We start from the raw sequence: 25692 nt of genomic DNA on the forward strand, positions 1-25692 counted from the left end.
GTACCGATTTTTGTCTCTCCAAACTGCCATTGAAAGTATAGGAAAAGGGGCGTGGCCAAGCCACTTTACCCGTGGTCACGCCCCCTTTTCAAATTTGTTCCGATTTTTATGCATGTTGCTGCAGATACAGTGGGCTTATTTTGGGGTGTGGACCTGGAGCTGCAGCTCCATCAGCCCCATTGTTAATCCTGCTCAGGGAACACACAGCAGCCAAAGGGCAGAGCATCCCATTGGATGCAACCTGTGTGGGAGGGCGTTTCTCGCCCAATCAGCTGTGGACTGGGGCCTAATTCAAAGTTGATCGCAGCTGCAAATGTGTTGGCAGTTGGGCAAAACCATGTGCACTGCAGGGGAGGCAGATATAATGTGTGCAGAGAGAGTTAGATTTGGGTGGGGTGTGTTCAAACTGAAATCTAAATTGCAGTGTAAAAATAAAGCCGCCAGTATTTACCCTGCACAGAAACAAAATAACCAACCCAAATCTAACTCTCTCTGCAAATGTTATTTCTGCCCCCGCTGCAGTGCACATAGTTTTGCCCAACTGCTAACAAATTTGCTGCTGTGATCAACTCTGATTCACCCCCTGGGTGTGATAGACCTGCTGCTAACCAAATGAGAGCTCCTAGCCATGCCCAGTGTTATACACACAGTCACTCTGGGCTATTATATAGAAGATAATTTATAAAGAAAGGTTTTCATTCTGTGATGCTGCCTTCCACAGACAACCACAAAACAGTCAATCTGAAGCACTACCATTGTTCTCGTTGTCTTTAAAAACTCTCCCACCTTCGTTTGCACCACTCCTTATCTCAACTGCATGTAGACATATTTTACTTAAAAGATATCTGCTTAGAGGAGAGTTGGGTGGATGGAAAGAGAAGAGGGGATTTCTGGGTGGGAGTTGGGCTTATTTTGTCCCAATTTTACATGTCTATGTAGAGGTATAAACTTTGCTATGTCAGGATGTTGAATTAGTCTGAATCCACATGTATGTATTATTGTGTTATAATCCATACAATGTGGGAGATTAATCAAAGCTTGTGAAGAGATAAAGTACTAACCAATCAGCTTCTGTCATTTTACAGCCTGTGTTTGATAACCCAGGAGCTGGTTGGTTGGCGCTTTATTTCTATCCAAGCTTTGATAAATCTCCCCCAATGTGTGTTTTACTTGCAGTATTTTATTAAATAAGCCCTAATGCGGATAAACTTTCAGCGAGACGTTAAAAGTTACACATCAATAGAAATGTGCAGGAAAACCAACCACCACCACTAAATATCTGGCTGGAGACCTGAAGCTTACAGGATGAAGTGTAATTGCAACACAACATCATGTGCAGGTTTCTCCATGCAGTCTAAAACTTATTAGACAGTGCTTAACTGGAACCTTGTCAGCCCTGGCAGACACACTCAATCAAGGAAACATCAATAGTTATCAAGCGAGACTCTCAGTGCCCATTAGTTACACAAGGGGGCACTATTACATTTGTATCCACAATGACAAGACAGACTGCATAGTATCTTCACACAGCAAAGTCAGATGTACTAGATCAGGGGGTAGCCAACCCTGGTCCTCGAGAGCTTCCAACAGTGCATGTTTTCCAGGTCTCCTCTTTTAAAATGTGACAGTTAGTAATATCTGCACATGTGCACCTGCCCGGTGAGCTGGAAAACGTGAACTGTTGGTAGCTCTCGAGGACCAGGGTTGGCTACCACTGTACTAGATGTTACAAATAAGCGAGCTGAAATACAATAAATAAAGAGGTATAATTTAACTGCTGAATTAGTCTTCATACGATATTAAACATATCACTAAACTAAAACTAGTTTTTAAAAGCCATGGATACAAATAGGAAGCAGTTAACCATCAACAGCTTAGCAGATGTCTTCTTCCTAAGAGTGGGAAAGTCTCATCCACATGTATAGAAAGAATGACAGTACGCTACCAGCATGGAGGAATGAGACAATTTTCTCGTAGTCCCTTCCAAACCCTTTATGTCATTACTGCCCATGTGGACGCTATTTACCCACTGGTATATTTGTGTTAGTTTGCAAATGGAATATGTGATACGAGGAATCTACTCTTGCGGAGAAAACTTAAGACAGACACCATCTGCCATGCAGAGGACAGGTACAGAGGCGTCCTTCCTCATCTAGCCTCTTTACGTAATTAGTCGCGGCACACAGGGCACATGAGAGACGCCAACTCCTATGTGACTCCAGAATTCTAATTCGCATCACTATGGTAGTAAAATTTATAAGCAGACTGCTGATTAAGATAATAGTCTGTGTGTGACTGCAGCTGTATCATGCTTTCCAGGAAAACACTGTAATGTAGCATTCCGTAATCAGATACAGCCGCAGACGTACACAGAATATAGGCATGCCACATATCATTTTAAATAACATAAAGTCTGCTTGTGCGTCATAGCGTTGCAAATAAGATGGATTTTCAGGCAAAAAATTCACAAAAAGACAGTCAGCGTTAATAAACGTGCTCACGACTAGAAGGGCTGTTTAACATGACTGCAGCAACAATGAGGGAGAACACATCTCTATGTGCTTTAGTAATCATCCAGCACAACTATCTTAATATAACCATAAAGGTAGCAACTTGCCCAATTATTACTTTGCACTCCATAATGGTAATTATAAAGAATGTGTGTGTTAAGTGGCTTTAGCTTTCTTCACAGCATCATACAATCACTGACAGTGGCATCATCACTCATAATACAGAACTGTGGAGGGCTGGCTTCTTTATTCAGGTAACGGGGAAAGTAGGGCTTGAAGGAGTTTTCTACTAATCCACTACCGGGACATCACTTATGTTTGAAGCATGAGCTTGTATTGTGTCCTAATAAGGACAATCAGCTCCTAACTGCCATGTTACAGGTTGTGACAGGAGCTGGTGGGTACTTTCTCTCTCTTTCCAAGGCTTAGTACAAGTGGGTCTACTCATGTAGCAGAGAAAAGCCCTGTTTTGCAGAAAACAGTGCTTTTCTCTGCTTTGTTCTATTCACAGAGCGGGTTACCGTGCAGAAGTTCCTGACTTCTCCAGCGGCACCCCAGCTCCGCTTTCTGCTTCTCCACGGTGTTCAGGTTCGCCATCTCAGTATGGCGCAACCTGAACTGTGGTGCGGTAACTGCAGGGAGGCTCAATGCTTCCCTGCTCTCTGCCCAGCTACAGGCGCTAGCTCTGCCCCCTGACTTCCCAGCAGCTTCCCGAGAGCACAGAATCTGGTGCGTGTGCAGAAGGGACCCACCGGCCTCAAAGAGGGGAACGCAGGAAAAGAATGCAATGCTGGAGCCCAGGATATCGGATCGCATCTCCGAAGGGTTAAATATACATGAATTACTACTTACTGTATCTAAGCTATATATTGCATCAAACTGATGTGGTGTAGTGGTGTATAGTGATAAGTAACAATTCACGTTTCACTTTCTATATGAATAGACCCCATAGATACCAGTGTGTGTTAAAACAGCTGTGTTAGTGCTGTGAGTGATAATAGGATTTGTAGTTAATACGTGAATTATGGTGCAGTCATTTTTTTTTTTGAAGATCGTTACGTTAACAATATTATATAAAACATCTTAAATGAAGATACATCTGCGTTTCTTTGTCCCCATGATGAATTATCTATTTATACTATATGAATGTAAGAATTGGAATATTATATATATGAATTCAGCGCGGATTGAACAGCGCCGGGAATTAGCTCCCAGTGCTGTTCAATTAAGCGCGTTGTTACGTCTGAGAAGGCCAATTCTCACGGACTAAACAGGGTGTTTTGTTGTGAGAACCGGCATTCTCCAACTTATGTGCCCGGCGTGATGCTGTTTCTGCCACACTTAGGGCAGAAATCAGCATCGCACCAGCACTTTTGTCTGACTTCTGCTGGCACCCCCTGGAGGGGTGTGAGAAAAAACCCTCTCGCCGCGCTGATTTGAATCCGTAGATTGCTAGAAGCAAGGGGCTTGTTGCACTCGCCCAGATTCCCCCAGCCCCCTGCATTCTGCCGCTGGGATCCCGTGGTCGGTATGCTGACCGCCGGGATCCACAGCGGCGGTAACGCAAACCCAATTCAGTCATTAATGGTGTTTAAATGGAAATATTACCTTTCACAGTAACCAAGTGTATGAATTATACCAAACAAAATAAGCAATGACAAATTCCACAAATCAAAATACACTCTACAACACCTATTAAATGGCACCTTCCAAAGTTTATTCCCAATAGCTTCATTACGCTGACAGCAACTATCTGTAGTCAAGTCTATACTAACCCACTGCAGAATCCAAAAATGCCCACAGGTATTGTGTCATCTGTCATAAGCACATTCCAATGTTTCCCTCTTCTACCTATTTTTCCAAATACCTAATTGACTTGTAAAATCTCCAAAGTTGGGATCTTTTTTTATACTGTATTTAAATGTCTAAACATGCTGTTCTCAGATTGCTCTGTCCCATGTGCTATAAAGTGCTGTGTATATTGTGCGGCATATAATTAAACTTATAGATACATATAAGGTATCTGGAACACCATGTTGATTTTACATGCAGATTTCTGAATGGAGATCTTTTTACCTTTGCACTGCCATGGAAGGTCCTTCTACAAATCCCATAGTATTAAGAAATGTAACTGCTTTTGCTCCCCCATAAGAGGGAGATCTAGGAATTCCAGAAGGTGAAGATGGAGCCTGATGACCAGGCGACTTGTATGAGCCATTACTAATCCGTGCTTGCAAGGGTTGGTGACTCTGGATATTGTTATTGGCCAGGTCAGCCTGTAAAGATGTGGTGGAAGTCCTAGGGGCTCTTGAGACTGCACTGGAAAGAGAGGATACAGAGGACTGGAGAATAGGATTCCTGGAGTTGAAACTAGCAGCTCCAGCCAGAAGATTGTCCTTTGAACCATACCGTCCTGAAGCTGCACGTGGGTTATCTGAGAGTGAGCTAACCTGTTGTAAGCTGTATGTGCTCGGAGTATCATAGACCCCTGAGTCTGCAAACACAGAATCTGTGTGAGAATGTAAAAGCTTCTCTCGCTCCTCCATCTCCTTCCTTTCCTGGATTGAGGCCATGATGGACTTTGAGAGGTTGTCATAACGCACAGGAGAAGGTTCTCTCTGATGTCCAGCTGCCCTGATCAATACAGGGCTAAAATTCTGCATAGGTTGCCGCTCTGCTCCTCGTAGGTGGCACATTTTGGCAGACATATACGGTGAGTGGTATCCCACAGAACCAGCGGCAGTGTGTGCAGTGCATTTACCAGATGCTGGAGACATTGGGTTAAGCAAACTGTCATATGATAAGCTCCCATTGCGGTTTGACAGGGCATTGGGTGAAAACACACTCTTGTATGGAGTATTAGAGTCACCTTCTGACTTTACCATTTGGAGGGGAACTTTCTCTGACTCACGACGCACAGAATTCTTCAGGCTCAGGGAACGCGAGTTGGCAGTGAAGTTGTCGAGTTGCAATGGAGATGACTGGTATGACTTATGTAGTGAGTTCTTGCGATACTCTGAGAGGTCTAGGTTAGGTTCCGATTGGTAATCATGGCTCCGGCAATCTTCTTCCAAAAACACACTGTCCTTTAGACCTTCTTGCATAGCAATCTGGAGTAAAAGAAATAGATTTAGCATGTTTCAAAAAGTTCCTATAATAAATAACTGCTGCTTAGATTAGCAATAATAACTGTGTTATTTGTATTGCAATATTTAGGATTGCAAGAAGCAAATAACGTGGACCATTAAACCTAAAATAACCATGTGATTCTTTTATACAGTATATGGCATATATTTCTCTAAAGTGCTTTTAGGCATCAGCTATAATATTGTGCATACATTACTCTATTATTCATGTATTATTCATGTAAATTTACAATACAAAGGATAGGTTACATTATTGTATATTTTTCTAAATCCACTAGGTTTATGAAAATTTGAAATGAACTGTAATGTATTTCCACTTAATGTTATGCAGAGATTATTGTACAGTCTGTGAATATTAACAATTATGTTAATTCAACCTATCATACTGGTTACGTCTATGCAGTTAAATTAATCATATAGACAAAGCCCCTTTAGGTTCACTTGCCTTTAGAGATGTTAGGGACCCAACTGATGAAGTTTACGGTGACGTGGTGGATGGGCCCACATTTTTGGCCAACCATGTGCTAAGACATCACTTATACTCTATGTTAATTGTAAGAGTTCATAAAAATTATTTCTCTGACGTCCTAGTGGATGCTGGGAACTCCGTAAGGACTATGGGGAATAGACGGGCTCCGCAGGAGACTGGGCACTCTAAAAAAAGATTAGGTACTATCTGGTGTGCACTGGCTCCTCCCTCTATGCCCCTCCTCCAGACCTCAGTTAGAATCTGTGCCCGGCCAGAGCTGGGTGCTCCTAGTGGGCTCTCCTGAGCTTACTAGAAAATAAAGTATTTTTAGGTTTTTTATTTTCAGTGAGTTTCTGCTGGCAACAGACTCACTGCTACGTGGGACTAAGGGGAGAGAAGCAAACCTACCTGCTTGCAGCTAGCTTGTGCTTCTTAGGCTACTGGACACCATTAGCTCCAGAGGGTTCGAACACAGGCACCTGTCCTCGATCGTCCGTTCCCGGAGCCGCGCCGCCGTCCCCCTCGCAGAGCCAGAAGAACAGAAGCTGGAAGACGTCAAAATCGGCGGCTGAAGACTCCTGTCTTCATTAAGGTAGCGCACAGCACCGCAGCTGTGCGCCATTGCTCCCAGCACACTTACACACTCCGGTCACTGTAGGGTGCAGGGCGCTGGGGGGGGGGCGCCCTGGGATGCAATTGAGATACCTTTGGCACAAAATCATACATATATACAGTCTAGCACTGTATATATGTAAAACACCCCGCCATTATTATACACTGAAAGCGGGACAGAAGCCAGCCACTGAGGGGGCGGGGCCTTCTTCCTCAGCACACCAGCGCCATTTTCCCTTCACAGCTCCGCTGGAAGCACGCTCCCCAGGCTCTCCCCTGCAGTATCCAGGTACAAGACGGGTTAAAAAGAGAGGGGGGGCACATAAATTTAGGCGCAAATCGATACAGACAAGCAGCTATTGGGAAAATCACTTATTAGCAGTGTAAATCCCTGTGTTATATAGCGCTGTGGTGTGTGCTGGCATACTCTCTCTCTGTCTCCCCAAAGGACTTTGTGGGGTCCTGTCCTCAGTCTGAGCATTCCCTGTGTGTGTGCGGTGTGTCGGTACGGCTGTGTCGACATGTTTGATGAGGAAGGTTACGTGGAGGCGGAGCAAGGGCAGATAAGTGTGGTATCGCCCCCGTCGGGGCCGACACCAGATTGGATGGATATGTGGAAGGTCTTAAATGACAATGTAAACTCCTTACATAAAAGGTTTGATGACGCTGCAGCCTTGGGACAGCCGGGGTCTCAGCCCGCCCCTGCCTAGGCGACTCAGAAACCGTCTGGGGCTCATAAACGCCCTCTAGCTCAGATGGTTGACACTGATGCCGACACGGAGTCCGACTCCAGTGTCGACGATGATGAGGCACATTTACAGTCTAAAATGACTAAGGCCATCCGATACATGATTATTGCAATGAAAGATGTATTACACATTTCTGAGAGTAACCCGGTAAATACCAAAAGGGTTTATATGTTTGGGGAGAAAAAACAGCCAGTGACTTTTCCCCCATCTGATGAATTAAATGAATTGTGTGAAGAAGCGTGGAGTTCCCCTGATAAGAAACTAGTGATTTCTAAGAGGTTACTGATGGCGTACCCTTTCCCGCCAACGGACAGGTTACGTTGGGAAACATCCCCTAGGGTGGACAAGGCGCTGACACGCTTATCTAAAAAGGTGGCCCTGCCGTCTCAGGATACGGCCGCCCTAAAGGAGCCTGCGGATAGAAAGCAGGAAGCTATCCTGAAGTCGGTGTATACACACTCTGGTACTCTACTGAGACCTGCTATTGCTTCAGCCTGGATGTGTAGTGCTGTAGCAGCGTGGACAGATACTCTGTTAGACGACATAGATTCCCTCGACAGAGATACTGTTTTGCTAACCCTGGCCCATATCAAAGACGTCGTCTTATATATGCGAGATGCTCAGAGGGACATTTGCATGCTGGGATCTTGAATTAATGCTATGTCCATTTCTGCCAGGAGGGTATTATGGACTTGGCAATGGACAGGAGATGCTGATTCTAAAAAACACATGGAGGTTTTGCCTTATAAGGGTGAGGAATTGTTTGGGGACGGTCTGTCGGACCTCGTGTCTACAGCGACAGCTGGAAAGTCCACTTTCTTGCCTCAGGTTTCCTCACAGCCTAAGAAAGCACCGTATTATCAAATGCAGTCCTTTCGTTCCCAAAAAGGCAAGAGGGTCAGGGGTGCATCCTTTCTTGCCAGAGGCAGGGGTAGAGGTAGGAAGCTGCACCATGCAGCCAGTTCCCAGGAACAAAAGTCCTCCCCTGCTTCCACTAAGTCCACCGCATGACGTTGGGGCTCCACAGGCGGAGCCAGGTGCGGTGGGGGCGCGTCTCCGAAACTTCAGCAGCCAGTGGGTTCGCTCACAGGTGGATCTCTGGGTTATACAAATTGTATCTCAGGGATACAAACTGGAATTCGAAGCGACTCCCCCCCGCCGTTACCTCAAATCAGCCTTGCCAGCTTCCCCCATGGAAAGGGAGGTAGTGCTGGCGGCAATTCACAAGCTGTACCTCCAGCAAGTGGTTGTCAGGGTCCCCCTCCTTCAACAGGGAAGGGGTTACTATTCCACAATGTTTGTGGTACCGAAACCGGACGGTTCGGTGAGACCCATTCTGAATTTAAAATCCTTGAACACTTATATAAAGAAATTCAAGTTCAAAATGGAATCGCTCAGAGCGGTGATTGCAAGCCTGGAAGAGGGGGATTTTATGGTGTCGCTGGACATCAAAGATGCTTACTTGCATGTCCCCATTTACCCACCTCACCAGGAGTACCTCAGATTTGTGGTACAGGACTGTCATTACCAATTCCAGACGTTGCCGTTTGGCCTGTCCATGGCACCGAGAATATTTACCAAGGTAATGGCCGAAATGATGATACTCCTTCGGCAGAAGGGAGTTATAATTATCCCGTACTTGGACGATCTCCTCATAAAGGCGAGGTCCAGGGAGCAGTTGTTGATCAGCGTAACACTCTCTCAGGAAGTGTTACTACAGCACGGTTGGATTCTAAATGTTCCAAAGTCGCAGCTGATTCCTACGACGCGTCTGCTTTTCCTGGGCATGATTCTGGACACAGAACAGAAGAAGGTGTTTCTCCCGGTGGAGAAGGCCCAGGAATTAGCATCTCTGGTCAGGGACCTCCTGAAACCAAAACAGGTATCGGTGCATCACTGCACGCGAGTCCTGGGAAAGATGGTGGCTTCATACGAAGCCATTCCCTTCTGCAGGTTAAATGCGAGGATCTTTCAGTGGGATCTGTTGGACAAGTGGTCCGGATCGCATCTTCAGATGCATCGGCTGATCACCCTGTCCCCAAGGGCCAGGGTGTCTCTTCTGTGGTGGCTGCAGAGTGCTCACCTTCTCGAGGGCCGCAGGTTCGGCATACAGGACTGGGTCCTGGTGACCACGGATGCAAGCCTCCGAGGGTGGGGGGCAGTCACTCAGGGAAGAAACTTCCAAGGGCTGTGGTCAAGTCTGGAGACTGCTCTACACATAAATATACTGGAACTAAGGGCCATTTACACACCCTGAGTCAAGCAGAGCCTTTGCTTCAAAACCGGCCAGTGCTGATTCAGTCAGACAACATCACGGCGGTCGCCCATGTAAACCGCCAGGGCGGCACAAGAAGCAGGATGGCAATGGCGGAAGCCACAAAGATTCTTCGATGGGCGGAGAATCACGTGCAAGCACTATCAGCAGTGTTCATTCCGGGAGTGGACAACTGGGAAGCAGACTTCCTCAGCAGACACTACCTCCACCCGGGAGAGTGGGGACTTCATCAAGAAGTTTTCCAACTGATTGCAAACCGATGGGAACTGCCACAGGTGGACATGATGGCGTCCCACCTCAACAAAAAGCTAAAACGTTATTGCGTCAGGTCAAGGGACCCTCAGGCGATAGCTGTGGATGCCCTAGTGACACTGTGGGTGTACCAGTCGGTATATGTGTTTCCTACTCTTCCTCTCATACCAAAGGTGCTGAGAATAGTAAGAAAGAGAGGAATAAGAACAATACTCATTGTTCCGGACTGGCCAAGAAGGACTTGGTACCCGGAACTGCAAGAAATGCGCACAGAGGACCCATGGCCTCTGCCTCTCAGACAGGACTTGTTGCAACAAGGGCCCTGTCTGTTCCAAGACTTACCGCGGCTGCGTTTGACGGCATGGCGGTTGAACGCCGGATCCTAGCGGAAAAAGGCATTCCAGATGAAGTTATTCCTACGCTGATAAAAGCTAGGAAAGACGTGACAGCAAAACATTATCACCGTATATGGCGGAAGTATGTTGCTTGGTGTGAGGCCAGGAAGGCCCCTACGGAGGAATTCCAGCTGGGTCGATTCCTGCACTTCCTACAGTCAGGGGTGACTATGGGCCTAAAATTGGGGTCCATAAAGGTCCAGATTTCGGCCCTATCCATTTTCTTTCAAAGAGAACTGGCTTCACTGCCTGAGGTTCAGACTTTTGTAAAGGGAGTGCTGCATATCCAGCCCCCTTTTGTGCCACCAGTGGCACCCTGGGATCTTAACGTTGTGTTGGATTTCCTGAAATCACACTGGTTTGAGCCACTTAAAACCGTGGAACTAAAATATCTCACGTGGAAAGTGGTCATGCTGTTGGCCTTGGCATCGGCTAGGCGTGTGTCGGAATTGGCGGCTTTGTCATGTAAAAGCCCATATCTGATCTTCCATATGGACAGGGCAGAATTGAGGACTCGTCCCCAATTTCTCCCAAAGGTGGTGTCATCGTTTCATTTGAACCAACCTATTGTGGTGCCTGCGGCTACTACGGACTTGGAGGACTCCAAGTTGCTGGACATAGTCAGGGCTTTGAAGATATATGTTTCCAGAATGGCTGGAGTCAGGAAGACGGACTCGTTGTTTATCTTGCATGCACCCAACAAGCTGGGTGCTCCTGCTTCAAAGCAAACTATTGCTCGCTGGATCTGTAGCACGATTCAGCAGGCTCATTCTGCGGCTGGATTGCCGCATCCAAAATCGGTAAAAGCCCATTCCACGAGGAAGGTGGGCTCTTCTTGGGCGGCTGCCCGAGGGGTCTCGGCATTACAGCTTTGCCGAGCTGCTACTTGGTCGGGTTCAAACACATTTGCAAAGTTCTACAAGTTTGATACCCTGGCTGAGGAGGACCTTGTGTTTGCTCATTCGGTGCTGCAGAGTCATCCGCACTCTCCCGCCCTTTTGGGAGCTTTGGTATAATCCCCATGGTCCTTACGGAGTTCCCAGCATCCACTAGGACGTCAGAGAAAATAAGAATTTACTCACCGGTAATTCTATTTCTCGTAGTCCGTAGTGGATGCTGGGTGCCCGTCCCAAGTGCGGACTCTCTGCAATACGTGTATATAGTTATTGCTTAACTAAGGGTTATTGTTATGAGCCATCCGTTTAGTAAGGCTCAGTTGTTGTTCATACTGTTAACTGGGTAAGCTTATCACAAGTTGTACGGTGTGATTGGTGTGGCTGGTATGAGTCTTACCCTGGATTCAAAATTTCCTTTCCTTGTAATGTCAGCTCTTCCGGGCACAGTTTCCCTAACTGAGGTCTGGAGGAGGGGCATAGAGGGAGGAGCCAGTGCACACCAGATAGTACCTAATCTTTTTTTTAGAGTGCCCAGTCTCCTGCGGAGCCCGTCTATTCCCCATGGTCCTTACGGAGTTCCCAGCATCCACTACGGACTACGAGAAATAGAATTACGGCTGAGTAAATTCTTATTTTTGACCATCAGTATTCATAGTACTTAAGAGTGTGCACCTGCATTTTCTTTTTCCTAGTACTAGTCTCTTATTATGTTTAAAATTATGGTGTGGTGTAGTGTGCAGTGCAGTGCAGTGCACCTCCCCCTCCATTCATTTGACTTCACCAAGCAAGACTTCAGATCTCAATAAGAATGTTTTTGTTTTTTCAGTGTAGCTCCACCCTCATCCTCCCCTTATAAGTATCTTGATATAGCACAACAAAAGGCTTTACTAATAAAGATGACCTTTCGCATGTTACCTGCTCTGTTGCTGGATGGTAGTGTACTTTTGGATTTGCTCCAAACCCTGGTCGATATTTGTACATGGCTGGAGTTGGGGGGCTGATGATTTTTGGAGACAATCCGCTGTCTGAAATTGAATACATCACACAATAGTTATAATACAAAAACTAAAATTATAATCCAGGGGGAAAACATTTCCTGTGACTATGGTGGATAATAGGATTTGGTGTTCTCACATGCGGCTACAAGAGATAATAAATAAACTCCACTCTACTATTCAACACATATTTTAGGAACTAGGAGACATCCTAATAAATTAGAAGATCGATAAAGGTTTAAATATTTTTCTATGGCAGACCATACACAAAGCCCACACACCTCTTTACACAATGCTCAGCAATCTTACATTCACTCACCACCCTTACAGACATTATAGCTTCTTCACTACCCAATTGTTTGTCCATCTCTATCCTCATATCACTTCATCTCATTTTGTTCTCAATCCTCAAAACATTCCCCACCTGCAATCACCTCCTCTCATAATCCTCCTCTATCAACATGTCCACTTAAACACTATCATCCTCCTCACCCTGTATCATTACTACCCTGCACCGTCATAATACGTAACCTTCCCTACCTCAGTCATCTCCTCCCCTCCTGCATCAATCCCAAGCCTCCATTATTATCTATTGCATCATTATGAACCTATATATTCTGCATCATTACTAACCATGCCTCAGTTACTTGCTTGATAATCCTATCCTTTATTATTAACTCATCCCCTTTACTCATCGCCACAAAGTAACCCTGCGTTATTCAAAAGGGTAGGAACCATAGAAACCTGCATGGTTATATGCAAAATTGTCTTTTTTGAGGCTCTGGTGGAACAAGGTAGGTGTAAACGGGACGACCAGTCATAAGCTCCAATTTCATGACTCATGTGATTGATCCTCCCGCTCACTCTGTACAAATGTCACGTCTAAACTGTAGAACAAGTAGTTAAATACCACTTACTAATTTATGTAAGGTTAGTGATGCAGCGTTTCATTTTTAACAACTGAATGATGAAAGGTTTGAGTCTGCACTGAATAAGTGGACAACAATTTTAATCATCGGACTTCCTTATGTCATTCTCTCTAAACAACTTCCATCAAATAAGGAATAAAATGGACTTTCAAAGGTTACTTTAGCTGCTAGTTATTCTTTAGAACAATTACTCCAATTTATGTCATGTGGGTTAATATGTAAACTGTTACATTTTAGATTAACACTAAAAACTACTAAAATTTTATTGAATTGGAGTAGCTATTAGAACAAAAAATAAAAAGAATCCACAGTACAAAACACGAATATGATACTGTATAAATAGTATGTTAACAATGAAATTGGCATTTACAAATTATTGAGTTGGACTTTTATTGGGAGGGGGGGGGGGGGGGGGGGGACTGTTGGGTTGAATGCTGGAAAGTGGAAAACTATGCGCAAAGGGAACTCAAGTTATTGTTTAAGATAAAGGTCAGTAAGCATTATAATAGGAAGAGGCTTCAGAACACTTGGTAGCACAGGAAGCTATAATATAGCAGAAGGAAGTGGGAGGTTGCATTGCCCCTTTATAGGTCACTTGTAAGATCTCACCTTGAGTACTGTGGTAGGCTACAGAACAGCTAATGACGCTGCCACCCAGTAATGAAAATAGGCGCCCACCGGAGCGATCACAAACCCATTTGTAACTGCATACACATTCACCGGCTACACGCAACAACAGGAAACATCGACTGCTCAAGTACGCAGGCTGGCCACAGCAGTAGCAACGTAGGCACCATGTTTCTCTGCACATAATTGCTGCCGACGTGCCCTGAAATGGCCATGACATGTCTACATTTTTTATACCACTCCCCATTACCACCCCCAAACGGTCACTTCCTCTCAACCATTCTGCAATGTAATCCTCAAAGCACCTTTACATGTGCGCAGAGCGATAGTAGCACATGCGCAGTCTAACGATAATCGCTCATTAATTAGGTCCTAAGAGGATAGACAGAACAGAGGTAATATGGTAGAACTGTATTACCGGAGTTCAGAAAGGTAGTATTATTTATTTTGCTGTGATTTCTATAATAAGGGCACATATTTTAAAATTGAAAGAAGAAAGAAAAAGGAAGAATTTATTTATTTATTCTTTTCAAAAGGAGTGATAAATCCGCTCTGGTAGGGAACTTTTAAAGTTAAAGAATTCAAGGAAGCATGGAAGAATTGCCATTGTTAATACTTAGAAAATAGCAAGAACACAACAACAATCAAACACATAAATAGGGCAGACTGAATGTTAGGACCAGAAGGTTCCTTTTTTTTACCACTAAATTCCATATCTCTAGGTTTCTAGTAGAAACTGTTGGAAGTAACAAAATAATAGACTATGGCTATTAAAAAGTTTATTGCCTTTATTCACTGTATGTATGTCTGTCTTCATAAGTGGATTGCAATTCTGTACACATTTTCTAGAACTAATGTTATTGCTTTATTCTTCATCTTCTCTGCATATATGCTCACTAATTGTGAGTCCTGTAATTGCTTTTACTGGATATCTGTTCTTTTTAAAATGTAACAAAAATCTTCTCTGATTTTTCCATTCAGATTATTTTAACTATGTTTTATAGCATAGGATATTCACGGATTTTATATCCCTAAAAATGACACTTTATAGAATATGGTTTAGTTTGTACTTCATTATATTTATGCTTTTTTTCCATTTTTACTTCAATTTTTTCTAGAATAGAAATACTCCAGAAAGAATTTGACAAAACAGAGAATGTTTGCTTTTACCTTCACTGCTTCCCAGGGTTCCCTTCATGTCTGAATATTTGGTGGGTTCACTCTTAGGAAGTAGAGGAGGCTGTATTTCCAGAGATTTGTCATTTATACCCTCTAGACTTCCTTTAGACTGTAAAGGAAAAAGGAATAAGTGTGAGACAGATAACTCAATTTCTATATCTTTATCATATGAATCACACAAAACATTAAGGTTGCCACCTTAGAGCGATGCAAATTAGCTTGGATGCCATTGTCGCTGATCTTGACAGTTATTTGCCGTTCACACAAATCTTGGCGTATAAACGGAGGCTTGAGTGTGATTGGCGGCTTCTTCTTTGGTTCAACCACATATCTTATAAAAAAAAATATATAAATAGCCTTTTGTTAGTCTGTAGGTTTCTGCACATGCTTACATACATAAAAAGAGACGTAGTTATGTATCCTATATAATAAATGGCTAACACTGCTCCTCACCTCTATGGCGGAATTCAAGTGTTATGTGCGTCGGCAGCCACTAGGTGGCGCCCCTAGGTATTGCTCCTTTTGGTCGTGCACAGCCACTAGGTATTGCTCCTTTTGGTCGTGCACAGCCGCCAGCGCTGACATTAATGTTCTGTTGTTCTGTCATTTTGACTGGCTGGTAACTAGTTTCTTTAGAATTGTTTTTTTAATACATGTGTTCTCGATACATTTTTTCACTGCTAGTTATGTATTTTAACATGGTTAATTATTGCTTATTTTATAAATACAAAATCAAAGTGTGCATTACTCTGGGAGTACTATTCTGCTTTTTTTCCTGTGTCTAATTAGTTTACTTCTTGGAGTACCGTTCTTGTTTGTACGGTTATAGTGGCATTCATTTTGGATTAAGATCTTCAGAATCAGTGGCGCATGCAGGGGGGTTTTGGAGTACCCAGAAACCCCCTGACAGGTCAATTTTTGTTTTACCTGCAACAGACCCTCAGTCTGCAAATTTAAGCCCTGCCCTACGTGGACTCTGCCCCACACCTATATACAGACCTGCAAATCACACTGCAAGGGGACGGAAACTAATGATGTGATGCACCTGGCTCCGGTCCCAACAGTGAATGACTGGGCTGCTGTGTCGCTGCATCTGACCTCACTCTGTTAAATATATATACACACACACCCGGCATATAGTGGGTCACCTAGGTCTCTGCCCCCCATGCGTGGACCCACCACCTCTCTGTAAACCACCATCCCTTCTCTGGGAAAGCCCCCAAACAATCCTACATTTGCCCCTGTGGAATGGTGCTGTATTGATTTTTTACACTTTTATCTAACTTTTAAATAATTGCAATTACTGCATCTCCTGTACATTTGACTTTACCTTTTTCGACACTGTGGAGTGTAGTCCGCTAAAAGGGCATGACAATCAACGCTTGCAACAGTCCATTCGGGCATATTGCATAAGAACTGTAAAAATTGAACCTATTCATATTAAGTGACTGCTGTGATTTAGGCATGTGTTGTATTTTCACGTGTCTGTACTTTCTTCAACATTTAAGATATTTTAAAGTGTTAGAAGAATGGTTGCAAGGATGGGCTAGTATACATATCAGTGGAAGAACCTGTCTTTACTTACCTCGGTGACAATGGACTACACAACACATGCTGTATGTTACCACAGCATCCTCTAGTGAAAGGGTTAACACCTCCACGGAACTTCCCAGTCACCTATGTAATATGAGAATTCCAATAACAAAACATTAGATGATGTAGTAAAGTGACAGGCAAAAGACAGTCTTCCAAGCCTTCACAGGTGGCACCCAGCTCCTTTCTGTTTTATTATCAGATTTGTTTGTTATGGATTGTTAAACCAGTTTAAAATGCCCACTGACATGCTATTACATATAGATGTCTCTCCCTGTGATTAAATGTGTTGTTGTAACTTATTGCCATGGCTAAGGGTAACGGGGGTCATTCAGATCTGATCGTAGATCTGCTAAATTTATCACATCTACGATTTACTCCGACATGCGGGGGGATGAACAGCACAGGGCTAGTCCACACCGCATGTCAGGACCCCCCTTCCCCTCAGGTACAGAAGCATCGCACGACGGCTGCCGGTGCTGCTATTCGCCGTATCCCGGGTAGCAGCAGCTGCGTGTGATGTCACACACCCGCCACGACCTGCCCCCCCTCAACGGTCCGGACACGCCTCCGTTGTTCGGACTGCGCCCCACCAACGGCGTTCTAATGCCGTTGGCACGCCCCCTCCTGCCCCGCGACCGGCTGTCAATCAGTGGGGCATGCGCACTTCACAAAATGATTCAGACTGCGATCGCTGCCGCTGCAATGTGCGGCTCTTTTGAAAGTTAGAGGGCTGCCTATGTATGTGATCAGTGAAGTTTATCAGGATAACACTGATGTAGTTCATTCTCTGGTTGGTCCTTTCTCACCCTTTTTATTTAATATAACTATAATGGGATGAACACAAACATTTTTTGTTCTTATAGGACTTTACCTACTTTCTATGGTGGTTCTAATAAAGTCTCCCTGCAGACAGTTCCATTATTTACTTTCTGTTTAAAATAAACCCTTTATCTCCTTCTAGAATGGTTCTGTTAATGTGCAATGATCTCTCAAAAGACAATATTTGGGGGTACGGGCAAAAGGCAACAGATGTGTGTGACAACAATGGGGCTCTGGTGAGGTCCAGAAAAATGACCGATGGCATTCATATAAAGAGCGAGCCAACTTCACGAGATTGCTTGCAGCCTGCACAAAGCAGAATAAATCACAGCCCAGCATACGCACTTTCCTATGTTAAGGGGGGTACTCACGGAGAGATCCATGCTTAAAATCTAAGCAATCTGACTAGATTGCTTAGAATTTAAGCATGGATCACTCGTGTGTAGCTGCTACAGCGATAGCGATGCGCATCGCTATCGCTGGGGCTAGATTGGCAGGCCAATCTAGCACGTCGCTCATTTCCCCCGCTGGGTGAAATGAGCAGCCCCCCGTCTCCCCCTGCATGTTCAACACGCATCGTGCTGAGCGGCGGGAGAGATGTGTGCTGAGCGGTTCGCTCAGCACACATCTCTCCCGTGTATAGGACCCCTTAGGCATAACTGAAGACAAAAATTCAAGGTTATCATCATATAAAACATTTGGTCTTACCTGTTCATTGGTGGTGCGGCCCCGGACAACGAGAACAATATGAAAACCCGTGAGGCCGATAACAGGGATGAAAAATAAGCCAGCCACACACATTACCGATATCCTGCACAATAGGTGGTAAGGAATATACTACAGTACTTCTTAATACGGGGTTTCTTTTCTTTGCTAGCGATATCAGCCTCCGTAATGTCATCATATCCTAACAGGACTCTCCTCTCTCCTTTGCAACTTAACTATTTTTATTTCTTAAGGATCTGGGCTGTCCAGCAGGCTTGCCAAGCAGATATTATGGATTTATTGTGGACCCCACTTGGATCATTTTCATGGTAGACATTCCTAATCACAGAGAAACACACACAACACACGGCCTCCTTATCCTCTCTGAATAAAAGAAACTGTACTTCTATTTATACACAAACTATCCCTTCTTATTTATACTCATGAATATGTATATATACACAACATGTATCCATACTAATTTGTATTGTTTTATTTAAAAAAATTCCAAAAATACTAATAAAAATAAATAAACCAATACCGTAATGTAAATGTACAAAAATTGCTCAATGGTCAAGTGTTCTATGCTTATATATCTTTTTGTATAGAATTTATTTACGGCATAATTGTCATTTATTTTCTATAAAATTTAGATTTTACTGTACAGTTTACTTCCATGGAAAACATAACACTTTATTTTCTAAGTAGATCTCTCCCAGCCCCACCTTTCAATACAACATATTAAGTGGCTGTATTAGTACTAATTAGTAGATAATGATGTCTGAGCCAGGCTGAGTGAATGAATAGAGTAAGAGCTGTATTAAACTGGCTACAGTGATCAGTGTCTAATTTAGCAAAAGGTCAAAGTGGCCAAATTAAACAAGAACCGGCCATATCTGCCTAGCAGCCAGGTCACTTGTAGCATGACTGAGGCCCATTACTGAAGTTACAAGGCAGTTCATATTGTTGGTTTTGGATCATGTGCTCTTATATCAGCTCTATTACACAAATGAATAGTTTTTGTTTTTGTCTAGTAGCGGAAAGGATACGTAATACTGGTATGGGCTTCTCCCAGCACCTCCAGATGGTGAAGGACAAAAATGAGGCCAAATGAGAAGATGCCGACCATGTGCGTGCTCAGCGACAGCAGGAACAGGAAGAAATAGCGATAGTTTCTGCGACCGATGCAGTTATTTACCCAAGGGCAGTGATGGTCAAAATCCTACAGAGAGATAAAGGGTTATATAGAAATCAGAGACTATAGATAGGAAATGTATCATTTATGTTTCTGCAACAATTGTGGCCATTTCTGTAACGTAAATGAGCATCCCCCTACTGCAGTGATTTTCACACCGATAAGACTTTAAAACTGCCAAGGCACCAACAGTGCGCCAAGGGAAAGAAAAGAAAAAAACATTGGCCCCCACAGTAATTAAACAAAGTGGATCACGGCCGGCAACAGAAATCTTGGGGCCCCATACAGTGATAGCCGTGGGGCCCCCAAGGATTATATAGATAAAAAGCGCAACAGAATTTGCTGCATTGTTAGATCATCCCCCACATACATCACAGTCTGTATCTCACTCTCTTCTTCCTCCCACACACCCAACTGTATGTCTCTCCCCAATGACTCCATGCTGCATTTCCAGCTCCCTCACCCCATTCCAAAGCCCTGCATCCCCTCACCAATCCACTCTTACCCCAGGGAGAGACTCCCCAGTACCCAGACCCGAACACCGCACAGCACGTACCATGCGGCTCTCACACCCCACTAGAAGAGGCCGGCGCAGGGCACTGGAATCCTGGCCAGCGGAGCTGCTCCCATGTCCTGTAACTGCCTGCATCAGAGCCGGACATTCGTGCAACACAGTCACTGTGTGTGAGAGGCTCCTGTCACTCTGAGGTTACGCCCACACCGCCTATAGCTTGCTGTACTATTTGGACAAGACGGTTCACATCCTGCCGGGCACTAAGCAGTGTATACTTGGGGCCCCTCTGATCCTTGGGCCCCGGTACAGGTGTCCCTTTTACCCCCCCGTCACCGGCCCTGGACGGGATGCCGCTGTCAGTATACTGACAGCCAGCATTCCGTTTGTCGGTAAAACAGATCTATTCCTTAATAATGCCACACTTTTCCCCTAGTAATTCCACACACTGCCCCCCATAATAATTCCACTCACTGTCCCCAATAATAATAGCTGCCACCCACATCTCATCACCCCCCCCCCCCCCCCCCAGAGATTCCAAACATTGCTTGTATAAATATATATTTTTTTATTTTAAATATATAACCTGCAGCTGTAATGCTGAGAAGGCAGCATGGATAGAGGAGCAGCAGTGGCCAGTGGACGGACGGGCACTACAGGCAGGAATGTGACATGGCGTGCGTGACCTATGAGTCATGCACGCAGAAGTGCACAGCGCTGCCCGAGCCGGCTATTGATTGCAGCAGGCGATGGATCTCTCTGGCGGGCAGCGTCGGGAGCATCTCAGGGTGGCAGCGGCACACCTAGAGACCGCGGCACAGCAGTTGAAAATAGTTGCTTTACTGTATGTCACACATTATGGGTGTGGATCATTAGATCTACACTATAAAAGACTACAGTCATTAACGGTCAACCCCAAATGATCGACATGCAAAGGGTCAACACAAAAATCCTCAGTGAATCCCGACAAAAAATCCCCGGTAAGTTACGGCGTCTTGCTGCCTTCGGGGCTAATTGGTTAGCCCCGGGGTTCAATTAGTGAATTACCGCGGGCAACTGAATTACCCCCCTAAATAATGTTATTGCACTGGTATAAAGCATTTGGCGGATTTCCTTGTCATTTTTAAGATTACTGTTTAAATTTACAGATTGTGTTTTATCATTTAAAACCTTGTCATTTCATTGTTCTAATAAGAATTCATATTATGTTCATTTGGTCAATTTGTTTACTTTATTACTAGAAACGATCCTCAAAAACAGTAAAATAACAAGTTCTATACTGTATATCTTAAGGCATACATGCAGAGTTCATCTAATAAAATAGAATTATAAATAGGAAGTGAACGTATATTGTTAGATATTGCAGAAACATTCTGTGTTTTGCATTTTCCATCACATTAAAGAGGAATCCCGAGTAGGTGTCCCTGCTATTGATCAGGGTTTTTCATGGGACTTTCGTCCCAGGTAGACAACCCGCGGTTAGTCTGAATTGTGTGACCCGGGATTTTACTCCCATGTCGCACCTAGAAGCCACTGATTAGCCATTTGGGGCTGTGCGTCCTCCTACTATAGCAAACAAAATAAGAATTTACTCACCGGTAATTCTATTTCTCGTAGTCCGTAGTGAATGCTGGGAACTCCGTAAGGACCATGGGGAATAGCGGGCTCCGAAGGAGGCTGGGCACTCTAGAAAGATTTAGGACTACCTGGTGTGCACTGGCTCCTCCCACTATGACCCCCCTCCAAGCCTCAGTTAGGACACCGTGCCCGGACGAGCAGACATAATAAGGAAGGATTTAGAATCCCGGGTAAGACTCTTACCAGCCACACCAATCACACCGTACAACTCGTGATACTATATCCAGTTTGACAGTATGAAAAACAACTGAGCCTCTCAACAGATGTCTCAACAATAACTCTTTAGTTAACAATAACTATTTACAAGTATTGCAGACAATCCGCGCTTGGGATGGGCGCCCAGCATCCACTACGGACTACGAGAAATAGAATTACCGGTGAGTAAATTCTTATTTTCTTTAACGTCCTAGTGGATGCTGGGAACTCCGTAAGGACCATGGGGATTATACCAAAGCTCCCAAACGGGCGGGAGAGTGCGGATGACTCTGTAGCACCGAATGAGAGAACTCCAGGTCCTCCTCAGCCAGGGTATCAAATTTGTAGAATTTTGCAAATGTGTTTGCCCCTGACCAAGTAGCTGCTCGGCAAAGTTGTAAAGCCGAGACGCCTCGGGCAGCCGCCCAAGATGAGCCCACCTTCCTTGTGGAATGGGCATTTACAGATTTTGGCTGTGGCATGCCTGCCACAGAATGTGCAAGCTGAATTGTACTTGATTTTAAGAAACTCAACATCACGTTGAGATCCCAAGGTGCCACAGGAGGCACAAATGGGGGCTGAATATGCAGCACTCCTTTCACAAATGTCTGAACTTCAGGTACTGAAGCTAGTTCTTTTTGAAAGAAAATCGACAGAGCCGAGATCTGTACTTTAATGGAGCCTAGTTTTAGGCCCATATTCACTCCTGCTTGCAGGAAATGCAGAAATCGACCTAGTAGAAATTCCTCTGTTGGGGCCTTTTTGGCCTCGCACCATGCAACATATTTCCGCCATATGCGGTGATAATGCTTTGCCGTAACATCTTTCCTGGCCTTAATAAGCGTAGGAATGACTTCTTCCGGAATACCCTTTTACTTTAGGATCCGGTGTTCAACCGCCATGCCGTCAAACGCAGCCGCGGTAAGTCTTGGAACAGACAGGGCCCCTGTTGTAGCAGGTCCTGTCTGAGCGGTAGAGGCCACGGGTCCTCTGAGAGCATCTCTTGAAGTTCCGGGTACCACGCTCGTCTTGGCCAATCCGGAACCACGAGAATGGTGTTTACTCCTCGCTTTCTTATTATTCTCAATACCTTTGGTATGAGAGGCAGAGGAGGGAACACATAAACCGACTGGTACACCCACGGTGTCACTAGAGCGTCCACAGCTATCGCCTGAGGGTCCCTTGACCTGGCGCAATATCTTTTTAACTTTTTGTTGAGGCGGGACGCCATCATGTCCACCTGTGGTTTTTCCCAACGGTTTACCAGCATCTGGAAGACTTCTGGATGAAGTCCCCACTCTCCCGGGTGGAGGTCGTGTCTGCTGAGGAAGTCTGCTTCCCAGTTGTCCACTCCCGGAATGAACACTGCTGACATCGGAGAATTCTTGTGGCTTCCGCCATCGCCATCCTGCTTCTTGTGCCGCCCTGTCGATTTACATGGGCGACTGCCGTGATGTTGTCTGACTGGATCAGCACCGGCTGATGTAGGAGCAGGGATTTTGCTTGACTTAGGGCATTGTAGATGGCCCTTAGTTCCAGAATATTTATGTGAAGGGAAGTCTCCTGACTCGACCATAGTCCTTGGAAGTTTCTTCCCTGTGTGACTGCCCCCCAGCCTCGAAGGCTGGCATCCGTGGTCACCAGGACCCAGTCCTGTATGCCGAACCTGCGGCCCTCTAGAAGATGGGCACTCTGCAGCCACCACAGTAGCGACACCCTGGTTCTTGGAGACAGGGTTATTAAGAGATGCATCTGAAGATGCGATCCGAACCACTGGTCCAACAGGTCCCACTGAAAGATTCTGGCATGGAACCTGCCGAAGGGAATTGCTTCGTAAGAAGCCACCATCTTTCCCAGGACCCGCGTGCAGCGATGCACCGATACCTGTTTTGGTTTCAGGAGGTCTCTGACTAGAGATGACAACTCCCTGGCTTTCTCCTCCGGGAGAAACACTTTTTTTCTGGACTGTATCCAGAATCATACCCAGGAACAGTAGTCGTGTCGTCGGAACCAGCTGTGACTTTGGGATATTCAGAATCCAGCCGTGCTGGTGCAGCACCTCCTGAGATAGTGCTCCTCCCACCAACAACTGTTCCTTGGACCTCGCTTTTATTAGGAGATCGTCCAAGTACGGGATAATTAAAACTCCCTTTTTTCGAAGGAGTATCATCATTTCCGCCATCACCTTGGTAAATACCCTCGGTGCCGTGGACAGTCCAAACGGCAGCGTCTGGAATTGGTAATGGCAATCCTGTACCACAAATCTGAGGTACTCCTGGTGAGGATGGTAAATGGGGACATGCAAGTAAGCATCCTTGATGTCCAGGGATACCATGTAATCCCCCTCGTCCAGGCTCGCAATAACCGCCCTGAGCGATTCCATCTTGAACTTGAATTTTTTTATGTATGTGTTCAAGGATTTCAAATTTAAAATGGGTCTCACCGAACCGTCCGGTTTCGGTACCACAAATAGTGTGGAATAGTAACCCCGGCCTTGTTGAAGTAGGGGTACCTTGATCATCACCTGCTGGGAATACAGCTTGTGAATTGCCGCTAGCACCGCCTCCCTGTCTGAGGGAGCAATCGGCAAGGCAGATTTTAGGAACCGGTGGGGTGGAGACGCCTCGAATTCCAGTTTGTACCCCTGAGATACTATTTGAAGGATCCAGGGATCCACCTGTGAGCGAGCCCACTGATCGCTGAAATTCTTGAGGCGGCCCCCCACCGTACCTGGCTCCGCCTGTGGAGCCCCACCGTCATGCGGCGGACTTGGAAGAAGAAGCGGGGGAGGACTTTTGCTCCTGGGAACCTGCTGTTTGTTGCAGTCTTTTTCCCCTACCTCTGCCTCTGGACAGAAAGGACCCGCCTTTTCCACGCCTGTTTTTCTGGGTCCGAAAGGACCGAACCTGATAAAACGGCGCCTTCTTAGGCTGTGAGGGGACATGGGGTAAAAATGCTGACTTCCCAGACGTTGCTGTGGAAACTAGGTCCGAGAGACCATCCCCAAATAATTCCTCACCCTTATATGGTAACACTTCCATGTGCTTTTTTGAATCTGCATCTCCTGTCCACTGGCGAGTCCATAAGCCTCTCCTAGCAGAAATGGACAATGCACTTACTTTAGATGCCAATCGGCAGATTTCCCTTTGTGCATCTCTCATATATAAGACTGAGTCTTTTATATGGTCTATGGTTAACAGGATCGTGTCTCTGTCTAATGTGTCAATATTTTCTGACAGTTTATCTGACCACGCAGCGGCAGCACTGCACATCCAAGCTGACGCAATAGCTGGCCTAAGTATAATGCCTGTGTGTGTATATACAGACTTCAGGATCGCCTCCTGCTTTCTATCAGCAGGTTCCTTGAGGGCGGCCGTATCCGGAGACGGTAGTGCCACCTTTTTAGACAAACGTGTGAGCGCTTTATCCACTCTAGGGGGTGTTTCCCAACGTGACCTATCCTCTGGCGGGAAAGGGAACGCCATTAGTACCTTCTTAGGAATTACCAATTTTTTATCAGGGAAAGCCCACGCTTCTTCACACACTTCATTTAATTCATCTGATGGGGGAAAAACTACGGGTAGTTTTTTTTCTCTCCAAACATAATACCCTTTTTAGTGGTACCAGTAGTTATATCAGAAATGTTTAACACCTCTTTCATTGCCTCAATCATACAGTGAATGGCCTTAGTGGGCATCAGGTTTGACTCATCGTCGTCGACACTGGTGTCAGTATCCGTGTCGACATCTGGGTCTGCTTGAGGTAGCGGGCGTTTTAGAGCCCCTGACGACCCATGCGACGCCTGGGCAGGCACGAGCTGAGAAGTCGGCTGTCCCACATTTGGCATGTCGTCGATTTTCTTATATAAGGAGTCTATACGTGCACTCATTACTTTCCATAAGCTCATCCACTCAGGTGTCTGCCCCGCCGGGGGTGACATCCCTTCTAAAGGCATCTGCTCCGCCTCCACATCATTATCCTCATCAAACATGTCGACAC

At 45.2% G+C, this 25692-nt stretch overlaps 1 protein-coding gene across 2 annotated transcripts in view; it reads right to left on the reverse strand.

Moving 5' to 3' along the window:
* ZDHHC8 (zinc finger DHHC-type palmitoyltransferase 8) overlaps window positions 1–25692 on the reverse strand; it is a 138292-nt gene that overhangs the window by 11060 nt on the left and 101540 nt on the right. For both annotated transcript variants that reach the window (XM_063964715.1, XM_063964714.1), the window contains exons 4-10: window positions 19204–19376; window positions 18158–18260; window positions 16620–16711; window positions 15233–15365; window positions 15026–15143; window positions 12220–12329; window positions 4587–5620 (exon numbers count right to left, since the gene is read on the reverse strand). In XM_063964715.1, the coding sequence (XP_063820785.1) occupies window positions 4587–5620; window positions 12220–12329; window positions 15026–15143; window positions 15233–15365; window positions 16620–16711; window positions 18158–18260; window positions 19204–19376 (1763 nt within the window). The remainder of the gene's footprint in view (window positions 1–4586; window positions 5621–12219; window positions 12330–15025; window positions 15144–15232; window positions 15366–16619; window positions 16712–18157; window positions 18261–19203; window positions 19377–25692) is intronic.

The sequence above is a fragment of the Pseudophryne corroboree genome, chromosome 1 (assembly GCF_028390025.1).
Source record: "Pseudophryne corroboree isolate aPseCor3 chromosome 1, aPseCor3.hap2, whole genome shotgun sequence".
Lineage (NCBI taxonomy): Eukaryota > Metazoa > Chordata > Amphibia > Anura > Myobatrachidae > Pseudophryne > Pseudophryne corroboree.